This window comes from Centruroides sculpturatus, unplaced genomic scaffold (assembly GCF_000671375.1).
Source record: "Centruroides sculpturatus isolate CEXI.00-Female unplaced genomic scaffold, Cexi_2.0 scaffold258, whole genome shotgun sequence".
Classification (NCBI taxonomy): domain Eukaryota; kingdom Metazoa; phylum Arthropoda; class Arachnida; order Scorpiones; family Buthidae; genus Centruroides; species Centruroides sculpturatus.
In genome coordinates, this window is record NW_019384607.1 from 65,695 (window position 1) to 91,745 (window position 26,051).

Below are 26,051 nucleotides of genomic sequence, written 5' to 3' on the forward strand. Positions count from 1 at the left end.
TATATATATATATATATATATTACTCAAATTTTTAATAAGCGATTTTTACTATGAAATACAATACTGAATAATAAAATTGCAACTGATGTTTTGTTTTTTATCGACAGTATGTCTTTAAATGTCATTGTTAAAGAACAATAATGCTAAATGGGCATTTGTGGTATCAATGTTTACATAAATGTCAATTAATACATTATAATATGAATAAAATTAAGTATTGCAAAACTAAGCTTATTTTGTATTGAAAACACTTGCTGATGAAAGAATAAGGGATAGAGATTCCGTAGCATGTATAATCTGTTTAGTAAAAACCCAGAATTTTTAGTACTCAGTTATCAGGGACTGCTGTACTTGAAAAACTCCACACATTTAAATTGTTATAATTGAGCATTAAACATAAAGAAAAAAAATTAAATATTCAGATTTTCATTTATCTTCAAATATGCTTAGATTATAGAATTTTTCAGTTCTACAATGCAAGTATTTTTGAAGATGGATGCTATTTATTTATTCATGTTCATTAAAGCATATGTTTTTGTAATTAAGTATGAATACTTAGGATTCAGTCTAAAAATTTAAATTTTAGAATCCTTTCTTCAAAGAAATTATACTACAGTAGAACCTCGAAAACTCGGCTCTCGATAACCCGGTACTCCGGATAACTCGGCCACACCCTGGCAGGGCAAAAAAATCCTTAGTTAATTAATTTTCATTATAGACAGCTTTATAAAAGTATAAAAGCTCTCGTAAAGTATTTTTCTGAGGTCTGTCTTATGAGGTAAATTACTGTACACAGTGTATTCATTAATTTTCATTTTCATGTAGTAAAGGCTCTATGCCTTCATAAAGGACGTACTTTTCCTTTCTTTAAGGGTATTTGGGCAGTTTATTCTCTGTTATATTCTCAAGTAAACAATACATACAAGTACAGTACAGTATTTTCTGAGGAAACACTCGTACTTATTTTTTTTAACCCCATTCCCGATAACCCGGCATTTTCACAAACTCGGCCACCCTTCGGTCCACATTAGGCCGAGTTTTCGAGGTTCTACTGTAATAAAAAAAATATGATTGGTAACATACAAGTGATGCCATTGATGATGGAAACAAGAAGTTTAGATATGCATTGTTCTAGTAGATAGATATAGATCTGCTTGTTAAATTTATTTTTATGCTTGATTACAATATTTTTTAGTGAATTTTGTGTGTATGTGTGTACCAAATTTCAACAAATTTTGTTTAGAGTATTTCATTTATTTTTCAAAAAGATTTTTGGACTTATATTTAATTTATAAATAGATTCAAATATACTTGTTTTTAATTTTGCTGTATTATTTTGAAGTGCAAAAACACATTTGTGTTATTGTTAATTTAATTTTCAGCATGGATATTTGTATACCATAGTAACTCACATATAAAACAATCTCACATATAGGACAAGGTGTGACTTAAAGATCAAACTAAAGAAAATTAGATTTATTAATACAATTCTAATTTTATTTTGTTTAATCACAAATGAAATATCAAATGCATGTAAATTCACACATTGTCCTGCAAAAATTACTGGCATTTTAAACTTTATAGAAAAATCTTGTAAAATCGACAACATAATTTGTTCATGTAAAGCGGGACAATCAGGAACCTTTTTTTGCCAATTCTTAACTCGAATCCACTCTGTCAGTTACACTTATGAGTTTCTCTGAATTCTGATTTCGAAATAATCATCTGTTTTCACATAAGAATGGATTAAAACTTTTATTGGGCTCCCGTGTGATTTTGGAATTTCAATTTGGAATTAATTCAAAACTTTGCTTTTTCTATTGCTATTCATCTTTACTCCTGACAATACACAAGAAGGGTTCAAATGACCCAGATAAAATACTTTAGTTTTTAAACACAAGAGTGAGCATCCAGTAAAAAATGCAAATACACTGTTCACAAAAATTATTGCAAAGATGCAAAGAATCCTTTGCTCATGTATATAGGACAACCTAGGTTTTTGAAGCAGTGAAAAATGAATAAAGCCTCATCTTATATGCAATTAAATACAGTTTGGATTTTAATGCTGACTTGTTTACAACTGCACACTACAAGTATAGACACAATGATTTGTGGCATTGGTTTATCAAAAATAAATATCTTGGTATAATTTTTTTCACTTTGTTTTTCCAGAAAATTATATTAGGTTTTTAAAGTTTTTCATTTTTTTAAAGAATTTTTTAAAACTATTGTGCGGCTTGGTCGAACATATAATGGGCTTGTTAAAAGAGGGCCTTTTAGTGCCCACAGGGCAGAAGGAGCAAAAAAAAGTATGTCTTAGCAAGATCATTTATTGCAAAATTCGCACTATTTTGCATATAAAAATTATGTTGGGATGTAATGAAGTTGCCAGAATTTTGACTTTATTTCCATATTTGCTTTATTATTAGTTTGAATAATAGCTTTGTTATATGATTTATGTTTATTTGGTTTATATTTCTTTGGTATATGTAAGAAAAATATTTATTCAAGTTTTTGGATATACATTTTATTTAATTCATAGTACGTTTGTCAAGTTAAACCTAATTGACTAGGTTATTTTCAGGCTATAATAAGGATGATTCAATTAACATATTTTGTTTAAAAGTCAGTAGTTAAGTTACCATCTTGTATTAATATTAATAATTAGAAATTTAATTAAATTTAGAAAATTCTGGAAGAAAATAGCTCAAAAATAACCTGTTTAATTAGGTTTAAGTTAATTAAAATTTTGTCTTTGCTTATAAGTGCATTGATCTTAAGCTTTTTCAAATGCATTTAAAATTTTATCCTTATCTATTGTCTTACCTAGGTTTTTTGTAAGTTACTACATATTTTGTTTTTAAATCTAAGATTATTTCTAGATTAAACATATAAAAATGCATTGTAATGATGACACAAGTATGGAGAAGTGAAATTTGTAAAGATTATTTCTTCATATTTAAATACATACTGATATTACATACATTTAAATTGACTGTAAAATCTTTTAAATTTATTTTATCTTCAGAATCAATGGCTTTTTTTTTCTTTTTTTAAGCTGTAAAATTAAGAGTTTTTTTGTAAATTATGATTTTTAGGAAGTAAAATTTGTTTAGTTTCTATTTTTTGTTAAAAGTTCTATTTATATATGCAGCTTTGCTTTATTTGACTGCTATGATAATGTAAAAAACTATTTAAAAATTTTTATATTTTCAATCCATTTAGATTTATGAAAACAATTCAAAAGTAAAATATAAGACAATTTTAACATTGATTTAATGAAATGCCACTGGTCCTAATAGGAGAGTTTTGTATATTAAATATGAAAATAGAAATTTAAAACTTTTTATATTTGAGTATATATTTTAAAGTTGTTAATTGATTAGAAGTGTTTTTATTTAAATGTTTTAAGAGCATATTCAGTTTATCCTCATAAAATATAAACATTTAATTATATAGAAATTTAATTTGTTTTTTTGGAAGCTGTACAAAATATACTGTTGTTTAGTAATATAAAGTTTGATTACTTCAGTTAAATTTTTTTTCAGTAAGTTTTTTGCCAATATTTATAAGCCCATATTAATTAAATATGAAACTCAAATAACAGAATTTTAGTCAAAGAAACTGCTTATGAATCATATGTTAACAAGATCAAGTAACATTGTTGTTAAAATATACTTTCATTTTTTAGGACTTCCATATGTTGATAATTTATTAGTAATACAGCTTTTTAAATATGAAACTTAACTGTTAGGTCTATACACATACTACATCAAACTGCCAAATTACACTAACTGATAGTCAAAGTTACAAGCCAAACTATATTTTTGGCTTTACAGTAATATAATTGTAGGAATCATTTGGCACTTTAATTTGGTATAGCTTTTCAAAGTTTAGTAAGGGAAAAAATTATTTTAATGAATATATAATTGAATATCTTTCTCATGAATTATAATCAATCATATTGTATACAAATTACATCAAAAGAAATATATTTAAAAGTGTAAATATTTATTTAATATTAAGTTTTAATTTAAAGTAATAGAGAGTGAAAATAAATGTTTAAAAAATAATGCCATTTATTTGTTTATTGTAGAAAATAGTTTGTTTTTATTTTGAAAGTGTTTTAAGTAACATATTGAAAATGGTATTAATATATTTAATATTAAATATTTAGCGCATTGTATACATACTGAACCATTTGAGTTAAATGTCAGATGAAAAGGAAATCTGAAAATATAAAATTAGAATTTTAGAAAAGTTTTATTTAGCAAATTTTAAAGATCAAATGTGTAGATGTTTTAAAAAATTTATTTTTCAACATATGTTGATTTGTTTAAAATAAAAATAAAATTTAAATAAAATACACACGGCATAGTGTGTTTTTTATATTATTTAATATATATGATAAATTAATTTGTATATAAGACTAAAATTAAAAATATTTTTCATTAATTCTTTGAATTTGCTGCCATTTTTATTATTTTAATAATATAAAAATTCCATGGTATTTACTATAAAACTAAGTTTAAAATTGCTGAAAACTTTTCATAAAATAGTGTTATAACAAAATATTTTCAATATAGTTTTGTAAGTAACTACTGGGGAAAACCAACTATTATTTACAGGATATGAATGGAGTTATCTAAATTGAACAGTAATTTCAGATAAACTTTGATAAATAATTATTTATCAGATAGCTTTCCCTCTATAAATTTATATTGGAAATTAAACTGTATTTTAAATGAATCATTCAGTGTCACCACATTAAAATTCATTTAAAACATTACCACGAATATTTCTTAAATGTTGTGGTTTTAACTTGTATTGAATTGTTTTAAAGAAATACATCTTAAAAGTTTTTTTAAGAGTATTATTAATTTTATTATTTTTTTATTTTACAGTTTATATTTAAGTATTTATAATGCTTATAAAATTGAAAAAAGTTGTAACTTAAAATAATTTTTTAAAAATCATATTTAAAATTTTCAATTGTAAAAGTTTGGAATTTCCAGTAATACTAGTATATAAATTATTAAATATGTTGTAAATGATTTTGGAATCTTCAACAGCTGCAAATGCAGTTCTTTGGCTTCTATAAGTTTTATTCATTTTCTTCCATAACGTAATTGAATAATAATTCGTCGTAAACATGCTTAAAACACGAACCTTTTCAAAGTATTTTTTTTAATCAACAAATAACTTTAGCTAACAAACACTTTAATAGAATGAGTATGAGGTATTTTTATACATTTGTGATAAATTGTTTCCTGTTATCACCATTTTTGGAAAGAAAAGAAAGAGGAAAAAAATATTAATTTTCAAAGCATTTTAATGATAAACCTCAGAATGTAGAAAGGTCAAGGTCGATTAGAGTATTCCTCGTAACGAGATTTAAATTGTTATTAACAGTGTCCTCAGAGCTTTGCGACTTATGTTCGCTGTTTCCTGTGTGTTGAAAACAGAAAACAGACGGAAGTCCTCGAACGTTTCCTGTGGTGGGAGTTTGCAATAGTGTGATAATTGGCGCTCTTTAAGTATATTTGAAAGTTAGATTTATGAGATATTTGTTTTGAAACGAAAAAAAAAAAAGAAATTGACACGAAAGGCGTTTTAAGTCAGCTTATTTCTAAATCATAAATTCATTTCTTATTTAACAATTTATTCCACAAGGAAATTCATTTATACGCTTCCTGATCGACAGCCGGAAATACAATTCTTTCTACAGCTGTTGATATATATTTGTGTCAGCTTGCTTCTATTTCCCACATGCTTATGAATAAATGCATTATTTATCAATGCGTATGCTGTAGCCAGATTTCAGTTCACGGTATTGATAACAAACGTCTAACGTCAAAGTTATCTCCACATACGCTTCTCCCCTCGTTTTCGTGAGTCAGTCCGTGTCAGATGAGACAGACAGTTGTTCTACAACGTAGAATTAGATTTTCGCGTAGGAAAATTTAAATCATAACGTATCGTATATGTATATTTAAAATTCAACTTATTAAATTACAAATTAAGTTAGTTTATCTTCAATATAAATGTTATAACGAGTTCAATCTTATTTCGTTTCAATTTATAAAATTGGCATATTTAGTCAAGTTCAAGGTCACATACGACTTAAAATAATTTCTGCGAGTGTACAAGTATTTTTATTATAACAGCAATACGCGTTTTAATTAACATAAATTATAAGTAAAAAATATAAAAAAGCATTGTCGACAATCATGAAAATAAGATTGTGTGTGGTTTAAGCCGTAAATTTTTAAATACTGATCTAATTACTGTCGTAAATTATAAAATAGTACTGTCATTTGAAACGTGTAATTTCTGTGGAATATTTAATTTACACTTAACATATTAAATATTTTTTAGATTATAAAAAAATTCAACCGAATGAAATGAAACGAAAATGATTATTGATCACTTTTATCTCTACTGTTTCGAAATTAAAATTGATACGTCTGAAAGAGATTTTTAGCATCAGTTGTTTTCTCACTTGTATTCACTGGTATATATACGTTCTTTCAAGAGTTTATATGAATGAGAAACTATCCACTAACGGGCAAAATGCCAACAGGCAGCCGACCCTAGATTCGTTCATTCATGAAAAACCACGTGGATATCGGTAGCTGCTGTTTGTGTGCAATAGTCATGACTCGTTTCCAACTTTTATAACTTCGTTACTATTTTAGGCAGGAGTGTTTGTTTATTATTATATTAGATAATTTGCGAAAATTTTATCTGTGATTAGATTGAAATGCAATTAAGAAATATTGTCTGTATTGATATTGTACAAAACAATACGATCAATAATTTCTGCATGTTTGTAGGTTTATTTTCTATAAGTTTTAGTAATTGGATTTGGATTTAAGCAGTTTTAAATTAATCCTATTTATGGAAATATATATATATTTATTTTTTTTAATACAGTATAACGTTGAGAGTTTAATTAAATGCAAAGTTTATTAAAATCATCACTTAATTTTTAAATAATAAATTCAAACATATATATAAATCTTAAGTTGATAGAGATATTTATATATTAGAAATAGTGTATTTGTTTAAGAGTATTGCTTACTTATGCAAAATAAATTTTCTTTTATTACTACTGGGGAAAACCAACTATTATTTACAGGATATGAATGGAGTTATCTAAATTGAACAGTAATTTCAGATAAACTTTGATAAATAATTATTTATCAGATAGCTTTCCCTCTATAAATTTATATTGGAAATTAAACTGTATTTTAAATGAATCATTCAGTGTCACCACATTAAAATTCATTTAAAACATTACCACGAATATTTCTTAAATGTTGTGGTTTTAACTTGTATTGAATTGTTTTAAAGAAATACATCTTAAAAGTTTTTTTAAGAGTATTATTAATTTTATTATTTTTTTATTTTACAGTTTATATTTAAGTATTTATAATGCTTATAAAATTGAAAAAAGTTGTAACTTAAAATAATTTTTTAAAAATCATATTTAAAATTTTCAATTGTAAAAGTTTGGAATTTCCAGTAATACTAGTATATAAATTATTAAATATGTTGTAAATGATTTTGGAATCTTCAACAGCTGCAAATGCAGTTCTTTGGCTTCTATAAGTTTTATTCATTTTCTTCCATAACGTAATTGAATAATAATTCGTCGTAAACATGCTTAAAACACGAACCTTTTCAAAGTATTTTTTTTAATCAACAAATAACTTTAGCTAACAAACACTTTAATAGAATGAGTATGAGGTATTTTTATACATTTGTGATAAATTGTTTCCTGTTATCACCATTTTTGGAAAGAAAAGAAAGAGGAAAAAAATATTAATTTTCAAAGCATTTTAATGATAAACCTCAGAATGTAGAAAGGTCAAGGTCGATTAGAGTATTCCTCGTAACGAGATTTAAATTGTTATTAACAGTGTCCTCAGAGCTTTGCGACTTATGTTCGCTGTTTCCTGTGTGTTGAAAACAGAAAACAGACGGAAGTCCTCGAACGTTTCCTGTGGTGGGAGTTTGCAATAGTGTGATAATTGGCGCTCTTTAAGTATATTTGAAAGTTAGATTTATGAGATATTTGTTTTGAAACGAAAAAAAAAAAAGAAATTGACACGAAAGGCGTTTTAAGTCAGCTTATTTCTAAATCATAAATTCATTTCTTATTTAACAATTTATTCCACAAGGAAATTCATTTATACGCTTCCTGATCGACAGCCGGAAATACAATTCTTTCTACAGCTGTTGATATATATTTGTGTCAGCTTGCTTCTATTTCCCACATGCTTATGAATAAATGCATTATTTATCAATGCGTATGCTGTAGCCAGATTTCAGTTCACGGTATTGATAACAAACGTCTAACGTCAAAGTTATCTCCACATACGCTTCTCCCCTCGTTTTCGTGAGTCAGTCCGTGTCAGATGAGACAGACAGTTGTTCTACAACGTAGAATTAGATTTTCGCGTAGGAAAATTTAAATCATAACGTATCGTATATGTATATTTAAAATTCAACTTATTAAATTACAAATTAAGTTAGTTTATCTTCAATATAAATGTTATAACGAGTTCAATCTTATTTCGTTTCAATTTATAAAATTGGCATATTTAGTCAAGTTCAAGGTCACANTTTTTGCCTATCCAACACACTACTGCAATAGAGAAAGGCCCTTTGGATAATATCGCAAATGGCGCAAGTTAAAGGCTCAATCGTCAAATGGGACGAAGCAGAAATTATTAAATCAGTACATTCACCGACTTTGGCGAATTGCGCCGAAAAAATTGTAATATATATAAGCAAATTGCATGATTCATGCATCAATTCTAGAGATTCTGAAGGGTTGCCTTCGGCCTGGAAATACTTTATCAAACGATTGGACAGCTCTTAATTTATTGCGGCGATTCTATATAACATTTTAATATTTAATTAGCCTATGCTTATTTTTTCATATACATGTTTTGTTATTTGTAATAATAATTTTTAGTTATTTTATTATTCTTTATACATTTATATATATATTTCGCTCGTTATTTTATTTTATTTGTATTTAAATTTTTGTTCTATTTTATTTATATTCAAATGTTCTTAGCCTGACGATGGCCAACTGATTTGGCTGAAAACGTTTGCTTTACATTAAATTTTTTCTCAGCAAATTAAGGTGTTGTGTTTTTTTGATTTCAGAATATGGTTGAATGGATGTGATGATGCTCCTTTTAACATTTGCACTTTGCTTCCAATCATTGTCTAACTCGCAAAGTTAATCCATCAAACTTTCCATAGTTGAAAGGATACGTTAACCCAACGTAGAGCTACAGATGCACGGAGACCCTGATTGGTCGACCACCGGTCACCCTAGCGCATATATAAGGCCAGTTTGAGCGGGAAAATTCAAGGTGGCTAAGGAGAGATAGATATATATTTCTTGTCAGTCAGATATCTATCTTCTGGCCAACAAGAAGTAGATTTGTCTCACTAACGATAGTTTGTGATTGCCGGAAGTGCTACTGTGTCATAAGATGTTTTCCTGAATGAACTGATATGGGATACATTCATTCACACTATGGATTCGGATGCCATTTATTGGACTATTAAGTTTAATAACTTGACTCATGGGTACCTAAACGTTTAGTATTTTAATATTTTTAATGTTTTACATTGATCAAATTTGTAATAAATACATTTGAAATCTTAGTAAAGCTAACCATATTACTTAAGTATGAGTTATAAAAATAATTCTTAAACTATATACATATAGTACATGAACATTATGAAGTAGTACAGGTAATTTTAAATATACTTATTAAAAACCTGATTTTATTATTTTTTTTTAATTTATCAAATTATTTGCTATTAATATACAGTGAATTCTCAACTTACATGAATTTATAAATATGTAGTTCTTAGTCATAAATTGAAGTCACAACTCCATTTATTAATTATTACTTTGAACTTATACAATAGATTGTGAAAACTTTATTTTTCAGTTTTCTTGTCATAAGAAGACATTATTTAGTTTTAATTATACTAAAATATGCTAATACTCCCCAAGTGCACGACATTGTATATGCATGCGCACTTATTATTTTTCATATTTTTAATTTCGTTATGTTCTATTTTCTTTAATGTTTTTTTTGTTATTTTATTGTTTAACTGACGAAGACTGTTAAAGATGGTCAAACGTTTTTGCAGTACAGGTAGCCCTCGGTTTACACTGCAGTTCCATTCCTACAAAAGCCGGTGCAAATCGATTTGGTGTAAAATGAATCAATGTTTACACTGAGGTATAGAGTTAGGTTCTACATAAGTGAAAAATAATGCAAATAATTTTGTTTATTAATACAATATAATACAGAATACAAATAAATTTAATTTTTAAAATGTATTTTATCATAAAATAAAGTGAAATGTTTTTATTAAAAAATTTTAGTTTCGGATCTCTTACATTTTTTGGAAAAAGTATCCCCATCTTTAATTGTTTACATTTTTGTTTTCTTTCATTGAGAATTTCAGAATATGTTGATGTACACTTACTCAGCATTAGTATATAAATCAAAAAAACACAACACCTTAATTTGCTGAGAAAAAATTTAATGTAAAGCAAACGTTTTCAGCCAAATCAGTTGGCCATCGTCAGGCTAAGAACATTTGAATATAAATAAAATAGAACAAAAATTTAAATACAAATAAAATAAAATAACGAGCGAAATATATATATAAATGTATACAGACTAATAAAATAAATAAAAATTATTGTTACAAATAACAAAAAATGTATACGAAAAAATAAGCATAGGTTAACTAAATATTAAAACGTTATATAGAAATTCAGTGAAATGCACTTTATGCGAAAAAATATTAAAATCGCCGCAATAAATTAAGATTTGTCCAATCGTTTGATAAAGTATTTCCAGGCCGAAGGCAACCCTTCAGAATCTCTAGAATTGATGCATGAATCATGCAATTTGCTTTTATATATTTCAATTTTTTCTGCGCAATTCGCCAATGTCGGTGAATGTACCGATTNAAAAGCAATTAACCGAAGTTTTTTTATAATAATAAAATGCTGTATTTTCTAAATTTAGAACAATTATAACATGGAGATTATTCCGGCAAACGCTACACCAAGTTCATCCAATCAGTTCTGGTTTAGAAGCAATGGCTTTAAAATCTACAATAGATTTGACATGTAATGATTACATATCAAATTTTGAATTTGATGTTTTTACAAGGTATGCGCATACATTTAGTATTACGTAATACCATTTTATTTATATATAATGATAATATATGATGAAATAATTTGATGATGATAATGAGTATAATAATAAAGGTATACAGATGATGATTGATATATAATGATAATAATAATTAATTTAACATGCCCAAAACTATATAGTACAACACATTGCAAGCTTTTAGCACAAACAGACTATTTACATTGATGTATTACATTTGCTATTTGGTTATATCAAAAGCTGTCACACAACGGAAACTATTAAACACTCAGAAACCATACTACAAATACACACCTCAGATGGACAAAAACTACACACAAAACATGCTATGACCAAGCCATAATCACAGATAAAGCAATTTATCATAACAGAACAGACATTACATTCATTGACAAAGATAAAAAAAATTATGTACATTGTAGAGATAGCTGTACTAAAATATCCGTAACATACAAAATACCTACACAGAAATCATTATTAAATACTCCAAACTTGGCCCCCAAAAAACAGTGGAGAATGGCTAAGGTATTTATTGTGCCAGTAATCATTCTTGCACAGGTCTCATACCACACACTGCACAAAAGTTTAGAAACATTAGGGCTTCATAATAGCACATGCTATTATGAATATATAATCAGAATATATAATCAGAAAAATCTTATATAATCAGAAAAATCTTAAACACCTATACTCAAATAGCATGTGCCGACCAATTGCAAAGCAGTTTCGTTCCTTGAACACTGAGAGTTTGGTCTTGGGTTTATGCCTCGCCAGGCAGGCTAGCCATGTGGAGTTTTTCTGGGTTTTTCTCTGTCTGTAATGCCTGAATTGGGGACAGTTACCCTTAAAAAGACCTCCTGGAAGGCATTTTTCTCTAGCAGATCACCCATGTTGCATTGCCATAACTTAATTAAACAAAAAACATGTACACACAATAATAGTTTGTTCTGTAGTTTTGTCTTGACCTTGACCCAAAATGGCATTAATATGTAAAATATACTGTACTTTACTAATATTACCATAATAATAATAATAACAAACAAAATATACAAACATGTTGAAGAACACGCCATTCTGACAGAACAACAAAAAGGCTGCCGTAGAAATCACAGGGGATGCAAAGAACAGTTACTCATAGATTTAGTCATTTTACGGCAAGCACACAAACAACACAGAAACATACACATGGCATATATAGACTACAGAAAAGCATTCAACAGTGTTCCACACAGTTGGCTGCTACATATTCTACACATGTACAAAATACATCCATCACTCATTGCATTCTTCGAAAACACTATGCAGCACTGGAGAACAACACTGCATCTCAGGGTTAGTAACACTTCCATACAAACAAACGAAATATTCATTAGGCGAGGAATTTTTCAAGGAGATTCCTTGAGTCCTCTCTGGTTCTGCCTAGCCCTGAATCCATTATCCAACATGTTAAACAACACGCAATATGGCTACAATATCAGACATGAAAAAACAACACAGTTTACACTGTCACATCTCATGTACATGGACGACATAAAACTTTATGCATCCACACAAAAACAACTTCATCAACTCCTACAAATCACACATTCATACACTAAGGACATACAAATGGAGTTTGGCCTAGACAAATGCAAAAAACTTCACATAGAAAAAGGAATCCTGAAGAAAGAAGATTTTGCACTTGGAAATGGAGACGTTATTGAATCCATGGAAGAGGGCGAGTTCTACAAGTACTTAGGATTCCAACAGGCCAAACTAACAGAACATACACAAATAAAGCAACGATTAATTAAAGAATACCAAAGTAGGTTAAACGCTATACTTAGAACACAGTTAAATGCAAAACACACAGTTAAAGCAATAAACACATATGTCATCCCAGTACTCACATACTCTTTTGGAGTTATACATTGGACTCACACAGATCTCGAGCAACTCCAAAGGAAAACAAGAACAACACTTACTAAGCATAAACAACATCATCCTAAATCCGCCACAGAAAGATTAACCCTTCCACGTAAAGAAGGCGGACGTGGCCTGATTGACATAGTTAACCTTCACTACAAACAAATACAGTCACTGCGAGAGTTTTTCTACAAGAAACAAGAAACATCACAGTTACATAAAGCAGTAACTCTAGCAGACTCAAATAACACACCATTAAACTTACACTCACAACATACAGACATGACACAACATATAAAAAGCATAGACAACATTAAGCAATCATGGGCTCAAAAGGCTCTCCATGGCAGGCATCCTTACGACCTGGCCCAGGATTTTGTTGACAAAACTGCGTCAAACAGCTGGTTAGATCGGGGATGCCTCTTTGGGGAGACGGAAGGATTCATGATTGCCATACAGGATCAGGTCATAAATACTAAAAACTACAGAAAACACATACTCAAAGATACAACACTCACAAATGACACATGCAGAAAATGTCACATCATGCCAGAAACTATACAACACATCACTTCTGGTTGCAAGCTCTTGGCACAGACAGATTACTTACATAGACACAATCAAGTAGCAAATATAATACACCAAGAGCTTGCAAAGAAACACAAATTGGCAGACATCCACGAACCATACTACAAGTATATTCCACAGACAGTATTGGAAAATAACACGCACAAAATGTATTACGACAGAGCCATAATCACAGATAAAACAATTTACCACAACAGACCAGACATCACACTCATTGACAAACACAATAAAATCACATACATTATAGACATAGCCATTCCAAACACTCACAATGTACAAAACACATGCACTGAAAAAATTAGCAAGTACACAGAACTCGCCCAGGAAATAAGGCATCTGTGGAGGATGGATAGGGTGCTTATTGTACCTGTTGTTCTCTCCTGTACAGGTGTGATACCACACACGCTACACAAAAGCCTGGGAACATTACAATTGAGTAGAAATACATACATCACACTACAGAAGGCCACTATATTGAATACATGTCACATTGTTAGGAAATTCCTGAATACAGACACTGACACACTTATTTAATTTTAGTTTTGATTTGGTTGCTATGCCTTGACTCTGGTCCGGCATAGTACACAGCCACCGGTGTGAACCGAGTATAACTCACAAAACCCAACATAATAATAATAATATAGTAGTGTCGATTATCTGAATCAATTAGGGACTGGGGTTGTTTAGATAACTGATTATGTATGAAAAAATACATTATTAATATGGTATATTAGTATATCCCATGTTTAAATTTTTCTCCGTTGCGTGTCACTTTGCGTTGAATTTTCATCAATGTTAAGTCTAACAAAAATTTTTATAATAATAATTGTGGCTATTGTATTGTTAAAAATTATTTCTATATTTTGTACAAACAAAATAAATATATTGAAAAATATAAAAACAAAAAAATTATACTTTAGAAGTTAATCTAGTATCAAAAACATTTGATTCAGTATGACACAGTCCGATTGGAATGCTTTCAGTTAACCGACGTTTCAGTTGATCAACATTCGGATAATCAACGCTCATACTGTAATAATATGGTAATGTTGGTAAATGGTAAAATAATAATAAATTATTATTATTTACATAGACATAATCAAGTAGCAAATATAATACACCAAGAGCTTGCAAACAAACACAAATTATTAGACATGTATGAACCATACTACAAATACATCCCATAGACAGTATTGGAAAACAACATGCACAAAATGTACCAGTACTATAACAGAGCCTTAAATTAATCAGAGATAAAACAATTTACCACAATAGACCACACATCACACTCATTGACAAACACAATAAAATCACATACATTATAGACATATTCATTCCAAACACTCACAACATACATAACATATGCACTGAAAAAATTAGCAAGTACACAGAACTCAACCAGGAAATAAGAGAGATCCATTCTCCACAGAAGCCTTATCATCTTATTTCCATTTTCTCTTCTAACTTAATTTTCTTTTTTATTTTCATTGATCTAATTAGTTGTTCAAAGTTCATTTTATCCAAGACAGGTTGCCACAATTCTTCAAGATAAGTGGAATCTTTACTGTTTATTATATTAATGTACTTTGATAGGCAATAAATATAAATTTGTTTCAATATTCTGAGAGGAAACCATTACATTCCTCAATAAGAACAGGTTTTCTCCAATACACTGCCATTTTAGTGTTTCATGTTTATTGTGTAAGTGATATATCCACATTGCAGTGATCCTAGGCTACCTCTTATACTTTTTGCAATAGATCTGATGTGGAGGGGCATTACTAAACATTTACATGCTTTCGAGATAAAGTTCAAGTAAGAGTGCCTACTAATAATATCATGTAAAGCATGGATTGAAATATGGAAAATGAACAGGATAGAATTAAAGGCTGTGCATGTTTTGAGAAACATTGTTATGGCAGTTTAATGACTGTTTCATATAGTTTTCATGTATTTTTTAAAGATGAGATGTGTTTGATAAGTTCAGGTAAAGGAAAACCTGTTGGATGAGTTTGTAATTAGGAGTTAAAAACTTCAGTTAATCCAAATCACTCCATAATTGACACCTGCTTTCAAATTGACTTTCAAATACAACCTGTGGTTTATCAGCACAAAACTATGGTGTTTAATATATATATATATGATGGGGTGGTGTTGATGGAAGGTATCCTGGAGCATGCTCCTATGCCAGACCAAGGTCAAGGCGTAGATAGCTACAGAAAAAGTTTTGTTCATCTATGATGTACCTGTGTTAAGAATTTCCTGACTTCTTAAACTTCTGTGTAATAAGTATATTAGTATGACACCTGAGCAAGAGAGGACTACTAGTACAATAAGTATCTCATTCTTCACACACACTATTTCATGGATAAGTTTGGGCATTTTTTTCCCTGTGTACATATTTTGTATGTTGTGGGTATTTTGGTACAGTTATGTCTATAATGTATGTGATTTTGTTTGTTTGTCAATGAATGTGATGCCTGATGTGATTTATTATGATGGGTTTTGTGAGTTATACTCGGTTCACACCGGTGGCTGTGTACTATGCCGGACCAAAGTCAAGGCATAGCAACCAAAACAAAACTGAAATTAAAGAAGTGTGTCAGTGTCTGTATTCAGGAATTTCCTAACAATGTGGCATGTATTCAATATAGTGGCCTTCTGTAGTGTTATGTATGTATTTCTACTCAATTCTAATGTTCCCAGGCTTTTGTGTAGTGTGTGTGGTATCACACCTGTACAGGAGAGAACAACAGGTACAATAAGCACCCTATCCATCCTCCACAGATGCCTTATTTCCTGGGCGAGTTCTGTGTACTTGCTAATTTTTTCAGTGCATGTGTTTTGTACATTGTGAGTGTTTGGAATGGCTATATCTATAATGTATGTGATTTTATTGTGTTTGTCAATGAGTGTGATATCTGGTCTGTTGTGGTAAATTGTTTTATCTGTGATTATGGCTCTGTCGTAGTACATTTTGTGCGTGTTGTTTTCCAATACTGTTTTGTGCGTGTTGTTTTCCAATACTGTTATTATGATTATTATTATTATTATTATTAAAGTCTATTTTGAAGAAATTTTTATACATTTTATTAAATTTATTACAAAAGTTGCTTTTAGCCCTTGATATAATTAAATTAATTAAAATATCTACAAATGTGAGGCAGATAATAGTAGATATTTTAATTAATTTAATTTAAATTTAATTACTTTTCATATCAAATTACTTTATTATTTGTTATAATTTAAATTTTATTTGTTTATTAGATTCTTGACAATACTGTAATTCAACCAATAAAACTATTCAGATTTAGCTGAAGTATTATTTCTCAAGTATATATAAAATAATATTGAAAAATTCCTTTATATTTAACTCTAAATTCAACAATTTAGTTATTAATATAAAACATTATTAGTTGAATTTCACTTAAAATTCTGAATTATTATTTTTTATTTTCCCAAGAAGTTTAGTTCAGTGAGATAGAAAAAGTTAGCATCCTAAAATTTGTCCTGAGCTAGAACCCAGTTGGTCCATTTATAAATCTAGTATCATCCAATTGTAAAGAGATTGACATTAGATTCATTGTTTGATCTTTAAGCATTTTATCTATGCATTCTACTTTTACTAACATGCTATAAACTAATTGTTTATAGTATGTTAGTCCTTAGTCCTTACAGAAATAAACATTATTTCTGTAAGGACTAACATACTATAAACAATTAGTTTATAGCATGTTAGTAAAAGTAGAATGCATAGATAAAATGCTTAAAGATCAAACAATGAATCTAATGTCAATCTCTTTACAATTGGATGATACTAGATTTATAAATGGACCAACTGGGTTCTAGCTCAGGACAAATTTTAGGATGCTAACTTTTTCTATCTCACTGAACTAAACTTCTTGGGAAAATAAAAAATAATAATTCAGAATTTTAAGTGAAATTCAACTAATAATGTTTTATATTAATAACTAAATTGTTGAATTTAGAGTTAAATATAAAGGAATTTTTCAATATTATTTTATATATACTTGAGAAATAATACTTCAGCTAAATCTGAATAGTTTTATTGGTTGAATTACAGTATTGTCAAGAATCTAATAAACAAATAAAATTTAAATTATAACAAATAATAAAGTAATTTGATATGAAAAGTAATTAAATTTAAATTAAATTAATTAAAATATCTACTATTATCTGCCTCACATTTGTAGATATTTTAATTAATTTAATTATATCAAGGGCTAAAAGCAACTTTTGTAATAAATTTAATAAAATGTATAAAAATTTCTTCAAAATAGACTTTAATAATAATAATAATAATAATCATAATAACAGTATTGGAAAACAACACGCACAAAACAGTATTGGAAAACAACACGCACAAAATGTACTACGACAGAGCCATAATCACAGATAAAACAATTTACCACAACAGACCAGATATCACACTCATTGACAAACACAATAAAATCACATACATTATAGATATAGCCATTCCAAACACTCACAATGTACAAAACACATGCACTGAAAAAATTAGCAAGTACACAGAACTTGCCCAGGAAATAAGGCATCTGTGGAGGATGGATAGGGTAGTTATTGTACCTGTTGTTCTCTCCTGTACAGGTGTGATACCACACANAAAATAAATAAAAAAAAAATTCATTTTACTTATAGATTAGATTATCTAATGTTACATTGATTATTTTGATGGGTTTTTTTTAGAGCAGGATTATTGGGATTGTTGAGTTTTAATTTCAAAATTTTTATGTGTGAACCTGTTGAATATAATTGTTTTGATTCTTTAATAAAATTTAATTTTTCTCTATATATTAAGGTTATTTCAACCCTGGTCAACATTATTACGAAACTGGCAGATATTAGCAGTAACTCATCCAGGATATGTAGCATTCCTTACATATGATGAAGTGAAAGCAAGATTACAGAAATATACAAATAAGCCTGGAAGGTAATGTAAAATTAACTTTTGTTATTATTACTAAATTATAATTATTTTCTTAAATAATTGAGTAATGAAGAGAATAAATGCATAATCTGACAAATATAACATAATTATATAAAACTAATGCACAAATATCTGTTACTGTTGTGTGTACATATATTTACAGTGTATATATATTACTTGTGAATACAGTAATACCCCGAACTTATGCAATAGGTGGGACCAAGCGATAACCGCATAATTCGAATTTGCATAAGTCGGGGTATAATTTTGCAATTTGTGTAAAATCCAAGTCGGATGTATGTAAGCTAATAAATGTTCTTGTTAATCTTATCTTGTCTTTTGATTCATTCATGGTTACAAGAAATCACCACATAGTCTCTCAAGTCTCCGTAGATATAACAAACAGAAATAAATAACACACAATAAATTGTAACTATGCATCGATTCTGCACGACACATCCGAACATATAAGCTGAACAATAGTGTGGGGTGAGTGAGTAATCAAGGGTTGCGGGGCGCTCAAACAAAAGACGAATCGATGAGATTTGAAAATCATGTAACTCCGGGTTCGCATAAGTCGAGGTATTACTGTACTGTAAATATAACTTGTGCTTGTGTTTTTGTCAAGTGTGTGTGTGTTTGTGTGTGTGTACACACACACTTGACTTATTATTAATAAAGTCTCACTTACTATTATTGCTATTATTAATTCATAATGTCATAGCAAAGGGACAATTTCCTGTGCAAAAATGGCACAATTTAAAGGAACCTTTAGTATCTTGTAGGATTATCTTTTGCCTGGATAATATGGTCAGACATGGAGGCATACAGGATTGTATGCTATCTTCTGACAGATTTGCCATGGAATGTTGCAACTGCTCTTCCAGATTCCTCACAGTTGTAGTTGAGCAAAGCTGGCATTACATTTGGTTCCATAAATGTTTGATGGATGATCACTAAGGATACTGGGCAGGCCAAGTAATTGTGGTGGTGTGACAGAGATATTCCTGGGAAATCCTAGGTTTGTACAATTGACTGTTATCTTGAAAGGCAACAAATGTGTGCAGAATTTCCTGAATGTATTGCTGTGCTGTTAGTATGTCTTGCACCACTTGCACACCAGTGTCATACAAGACGATTCTTCAGATCAGCATGCCAATGAGTATGCCTCTATTAGTTCCTTGCTTGCTTAGGTATGAGAAAAGAGGAATCTGTAGCAAAATTTACACCTATCTCTGGATGGTGAATAAAGATGCTATTGCAGCTGTTGATACATGTCTCACAATCAGACAAGCATCTCTCTGCTGGTTTGTCTGGAGTGTCCAGAGTTTGCTCACTACGTATATATACTCTGATCATGAATACCTCTTCACAGCTAGTCAGAACATTCCTGATGGTGGGAAATTGGCAATCCTGCTTTTCACATCCCAAAGATGTAGCCTTTCTCAAACTTACTCAGCTGTGCATGATGTCTGACTGAATCTCACTTGCATACCCTGGCATTCAAAGACTTCCAAACAGGTACACTGAAAATTGTGAACACAGAGTCTTTGCAAGTTTTTGGGATATTGGGATAATGATTTTTAAAGCATTATAGTGACATATTCTGGCATGCAATTGGATGACAATGGTAATCATTTACATACTTGTCTGAGATAGCTGTATGCTGAGATTTGAAGTAATTGGACATTTCTGGGTGCATAACTTTTTGTCAATGGTAGGAACATTGATTAGTTGAAAAAGTTGAAAAATTTTAAATTTTGTCTTTCAACATCATCCTATTTGTAACAGCACTCAATTATTGGTGTTCGCTACACTCAGGTTTACTTTTAGACCCTTCAGGGGACTAGGGCCTTGCACCCTAAAAACTGCATGCCAACATCAAACACAGAGGGTACTGTAGCCTTATGTATGCTGTTCAGAGGGATCCTACCTTTCTCTGTCTATTTCCTCTCCCTCCTTCTCCCCCTTTTCCTTACCCTCTTATCTGCCAGCTAAACACTTCGTGTACGGCTGATGTCTTTCTTGTATGTATGTATTCCTGTTAATCTTGTCATTGCATAATAATTTGCACTTAGCAGGCCAAGTGTAGAAATTAGTGCCAAATGGCTGTTAGTAGGAAGACTTATAACTACTTAATACTAATAAAACTGAATGCAATTGTGAATCTTAATAAACAAACAGTGACAAACTAGACGAGACAAATGAGCATGACCCCAAAATTTTTTTAATATTTTTTTTATTTTATTTTTTAAACATTAACTTACTAACCTAACCTACCATAACCTAGGACAAACCTAACCAGACAACTAAAGCTAACAAACCCTAATCTAATTTAACCTAACCTATCATAACCTAACCGTAAACCAAGCTAAGAGTCCGTAATCTAACTTAAAACTATGACTAACCGAATTTAGACTGAAAAAGAAAACAGAAAATAAGAATTAAAATACAAAGTTGAAAGGCAGCTATATACTGACAGTTGAAACAAAGCAAGGGAAAGCTAATTGCCATCTGTGTCACCGGAGTGAGTGCTCTCAAGAGCCCCACTAAGGGATATGAATGCGAGTAGATGATGGAACATTGTACGCATGTGAATGAGATGGTGCGGGTTGCAAGGCCAGTTGTGCCCTTCAAGAATAGCAGCTCTCATTAAACTATCCCTAATGTGATTGTACCGTACCTATTGCAATGAAGTGAAAATAAAAAATTAAATGAAGTGGTGTTTGGTCCTTCTGAATACCACAACTGCATTGTGGATTGTCTCCAAGGTTAAATCTATGCAAGTATTGCTTAAAGTTGCTATGTCCTGTAAGTAAGTGAGTAACAGGAATAGGAATAATATAGTGGATGTATAACTTGCTCTTATTAAATGATTAAAATTGGACTTTGTTACAATTGGCTTAGTGCTTTGTTTACTGTAACAATCCAGTGGTATTATGATACCAAGCAGGCAAATATAGCATGACTCTCTTGGCCTTTACCTTATGACCAAAGTGCATTGTGTACTGAGATGGGGCAAATATGAAGCAGATTCAAGATTCTGGTCTTGCTAAGCATGTAGAAGTCTTAAAAATTTATAAGAGGGCTTTTTAACCAATGCTTATAAATCATTGGTATTTGGATTATATGTTGCTTTAAATTTTGTCTGTTCTAGAATATTATCTTTCCTTCTTCTTGTAACCTCAAAATGATCATTTAAATTGTATAGAAATATTAATTCTCCAAAATAATTCATCACACAAAAACCTTTATAAACTCCAGTGATACATGTTTACAAAACAGTGAATGTTTTCGGCCCTATCTGGGTCTTCATCAGGCTACAGTTATGAGGAATTTGAATATGTGCGAAATGGAACAAGAAACCGAAAGAATGAGATTCAAACTTTAGAACAGCAATGTTAATACTAAAAATAGAACTTCGTTCTCCAAAATATTCTCCAAATTCTCCATATTTCGTTCTCCAAAATATTTTTTCTCCTAGCTATTAAGGATTGCTTTTATCCCATTTCATATGCTAACAATATAATGAAAAAAATCGGACACCTGATTTTTTACTATTAAATTATATAGGAAAAAGTTATGCAAATATATATATATATATATATATATATTTTATATAAAATTTNTAGAAGCCAGACTCATTAATCATGATTTTTATTTGTACTGTAATAAATAAAACCTAACACTAGTTTTGATAATGTGATAACTCAATAGAGGGTCTACAGAAGATTAGCAATAATCATTATTACATAAAAAAATTGTAATTTCTAGAAGTAATACTCTCTGAAGTCAATTTAAGATAATTGATGCTCTACTGTATATGTAAATTGATTATTCTAGGCATTTCTTATTCAAATAAAGATGGCAATTATACTTATCTTAGAAAATTCTTAAAATCATTAATTACCATTTAAGTCCAATAAAAATTCTATTGGTATAAAAATATGTATCATATATTTAAATGTTTATACCTGCGGCACCCAACATGTTATTCATATATTGTTTTAATGTGGCTTGCTGCTTGCGTATTCAGATTTATCATATTTATTAAAACTATTTTAGTTTTAAAAATTATCCATAAATAAATAAATAAATATATATATATTTATTTATTTATTTATTACAGCTGATATATTGAACCATGGAAGATTACAGCTATTATATATATATAATAGCTGTAATCTTCCATGGTTCAGCTTTCAATTGTTGCTGCTGTAACTAATCAAGTTAAAAATAATATGAATAGCAAAAGCATTGTAATGTAACTATTGAAAAATCTGCATTTGGAGCTTTTCTGTTCAAAGAAGATTCATAAAAGAAATGTACAGAGTTAAATTTTAATTTTTAGTCACTAAATTAAAAGTGAGTTTTTATCTTAAAAACAATGGAAGAAATCAGAATAAGTTTAAGGAAATGTATAATAGATTCACTTTTGTTATAGGAATTTAATGTTAAACATTTAATAAAACAAGACAATAAATTTGCACTATTAGAATTAAACAAATACCAAATAATAATATATTGTCATCATCATCCATATATTGTTGATGCTAAAGATGATTTTTCAATGTTACAGATCTAAAATCTTAATTTCTGGATCTTAATAGTAAATGTGTTTAAAAATGAATTACTTTCAAAGTATTTTAACCATTATAACTTATTTTTGCTATAATTCTAGAATAAATTACTTTAAACCCAATTTCTTTAATAAAATTTACATTTTAACAAAATAAGTATAGAAATTGAGATTTATTTTATTACAAATAATTTAATGGAAAAGATGTTTAATAATAATAAATAATTTCATAAAAAAGAAATGTGAATATTCTTTGCATAAGAAACTGTCTTTGTTTTAAACCTTAATTTTTTTTCTTAAACTAATACATCTACAACAGCCTTAAAAGATTGGGATATATTTTGGATATATAATTATAAATTAGAAATGAATTTGTATTATTATACAGTAGTCCCGAAAACTCGGCCTAATGTGGACTGAAGGGTGGCCGAGTTTGTGAAAATGCCGGGTTATCGAGAATGGGGTTAAAAAAGAAGAAGTACGAGTGTTTCCTCAGAAAATACTGTACTGTCCTTGTATGTATTATTTGCTTGAGAATACAACAGAGAATAAACTGCCCATATATCCTTAAACAAAGGAAAAGTATGTACTTTTTGAAGGCCTTTACTACATGAAAATGAAAATTAATAAATACACAGTGTACAGTAATTTACCTGATAAGACAGACCTCAGAAAAATACTTTGAGGCATAAAGTTGCTTATAATGAAAATTAACTAGGGTTTTTTTGGCCCTGCCAGGGTGTGGCCGGGTTATGAAGTGCTGAGTTATCGGGACTCTACTGTATATCCAAAATATAGCCTGATCATTTACATCTGTTGTAGATGTATTAGCTTAAGGTATCGGGTTTCAATGGTCGTGTATATTTATATTTTACTTAAACATAATACTTAAATATATAATAAATATGCTTGGCTAAAATTTTTATGTAAGTATGTATTTCTTTATTATTATTTTAGAAAATTTATTTACTTGTAGCAAAATATAATGAATTTGTTTTTATTTTGACAGTTATGTATTTAGATTAAGTTGCACAAGGTTAGGTCAATGGGCTATTGGCTATGTTACTGCAGATGGCAGTATTCTACAAACCATTCCTCAAAATAAGTCTTTATGTCAAGCTTTACTGGATGGATATAGGGAAGGCTTGTAAGTATTTCAATTTTGAATCTGTTTAAATAAGTTAGAAGGCAAAAGTTTAAATTTGAAGTTTTGTATAAAAGTATAGGTATATTTCTGATTTTTTTTCTGATTTTTTTTTTTTTTTTTTTTTTTTTTCCTGGCACCTTTGGTTCGAGTCTTGATGAATTATCTGTTTTTGGGATCAATAAAAGTCACTTAATAATAACTTTTAACATCTCTGATCCATTTATTATATTTGCCTTGTGTGTCTGCACAACTAGAAACGCTCTTATTAAATGATTAAAATTGGACTTTGTTACAATTGGCTTAGTGCTTTGTTTACTGTAACAATCCAGTGGTATTATGATACCAAGCAGGCAAATATAGCATGACTCTCTTGGCCTTTACCTTATGACCAAAGTGCATTGTGTACTGAGATGGGGCAAATATGAAGCAGATTCAAGATTCTGGTCTTGCTAAGCATGTAGAAGTCTTAAAAATTTATAAGAGGGCTTTTTAACCAATGCTTATAAATCATTGGTATTTGGATTATATGTTGCTTTAAATTTTGTCTGTTCTAGAATATTATCTTTCCTTCTTCTTGTAACCTCAAAATGATCATTTAAATTGTATAGAAATATTAATTCTCCAAAATAATTCATCACACAAAAACCTTTATAAACTCCAGTGATACATGTTTACAAAACAGTGAATGTTTTCGGCCCTATCTGGGTCTTCATCAGGCTACAGTTATGAGGAATTTGAATATGTGCGAAATGGAACAAGAAACCGAAAGAATGAGATTCAAACTTTAGAACAGCAATGTTAATACTAAAAATAGAACTTCGTTCTCCAAAATATTCTCCAAATTCTCCATATTTCGTTCTCCAAAATATTTTTTCTCCTAGCTATTAAGGATTGCTTTTATCCCATTTCATATGCTAACAATATAATGAAAAAAATCGGACACCTGATTTTTTACTATTAAATTATATAGGAAAAAGTTATGCAAATATATATATATATACATATGCNTTACTGTACTTACATTTTAAGTAGTACATCCCAAAACATATGCCAAATTCAATGCATCTGTCACTGAATAATGATCTGGTCTAGTAATTGTGGAAATTTTAAGTAAGATTTTTGTAATTTTGTCTGCAGTAAAGATGATGCCACTATCAGTTGCCTGATAATCAGTGATTTATCTGTTATAACATGATGTAAAATACTTAATGTATGATGCATTCATTTTATTGAGGAGTTATTGCAACAATCTTAAAACTTTAAGAGTTTAAAATGAATACATTGTAAATTAATTTAAAAGTTTGACATAATACAGACTTAATTTTATTTTAGTTTTCATAGTCAAAGAGATTTGTGTTTCTCAAACTATTAATGAAAGCTAAATTATAATTTGGATTTGCAAATTTTATTATTTCTTTTTGAAATTATAAAATGAATTGTAATGAAATTATTAAAAATTTAATGTCATTTCTAAAATAAATTTTAGACAATGTTAATTGTGCTTATTTAAAAAAATATATCAAAATAACATATATGATTTACATAACTTAACAACTAATAATAAAAACAAATTTTGCATAATATAAATAACACACTCTTTTTAAATAAAATTATTAGTGTTGAAC

At 29.1% G+C, this 26,051-nt stretch overlaps 1 protein-coding gene across 4 annotated transcripts in view; it reads left to right on the plus strand.

The window, feature by feature from the left end:
* LOC111625166 (E3 ubiquitin-protein ligase CBL-like) overlaps positions 1 to 26,051 on the plus strand; it is a 179,498-nt gene that overhangs the window by 47,786 nt on the left and 105,661 nt on the right. For all 4 annotated transcript variants that reach the window (XM_023368218.1, XM_023368216.1, XM_023368217.1 and 1 more), the window contains exons 2-4: positions 11,086 to 11,232; positions 18,572 to 18,703; positions 24,289 to 24,426. In XM_023368218.1, coding sequence (XP_023223986.1) covers positions 11,086 to 11,232; positions 18,572 to 18,703; positions 24,289 to 24,426 — 417 coding nt within the window. The remainder of the gene's footprint in view (positions 1 to 11,085; positions 11,233 to 18,571; positions 18,704 to 24,288; positions 24,427 to 26,051) is intronic.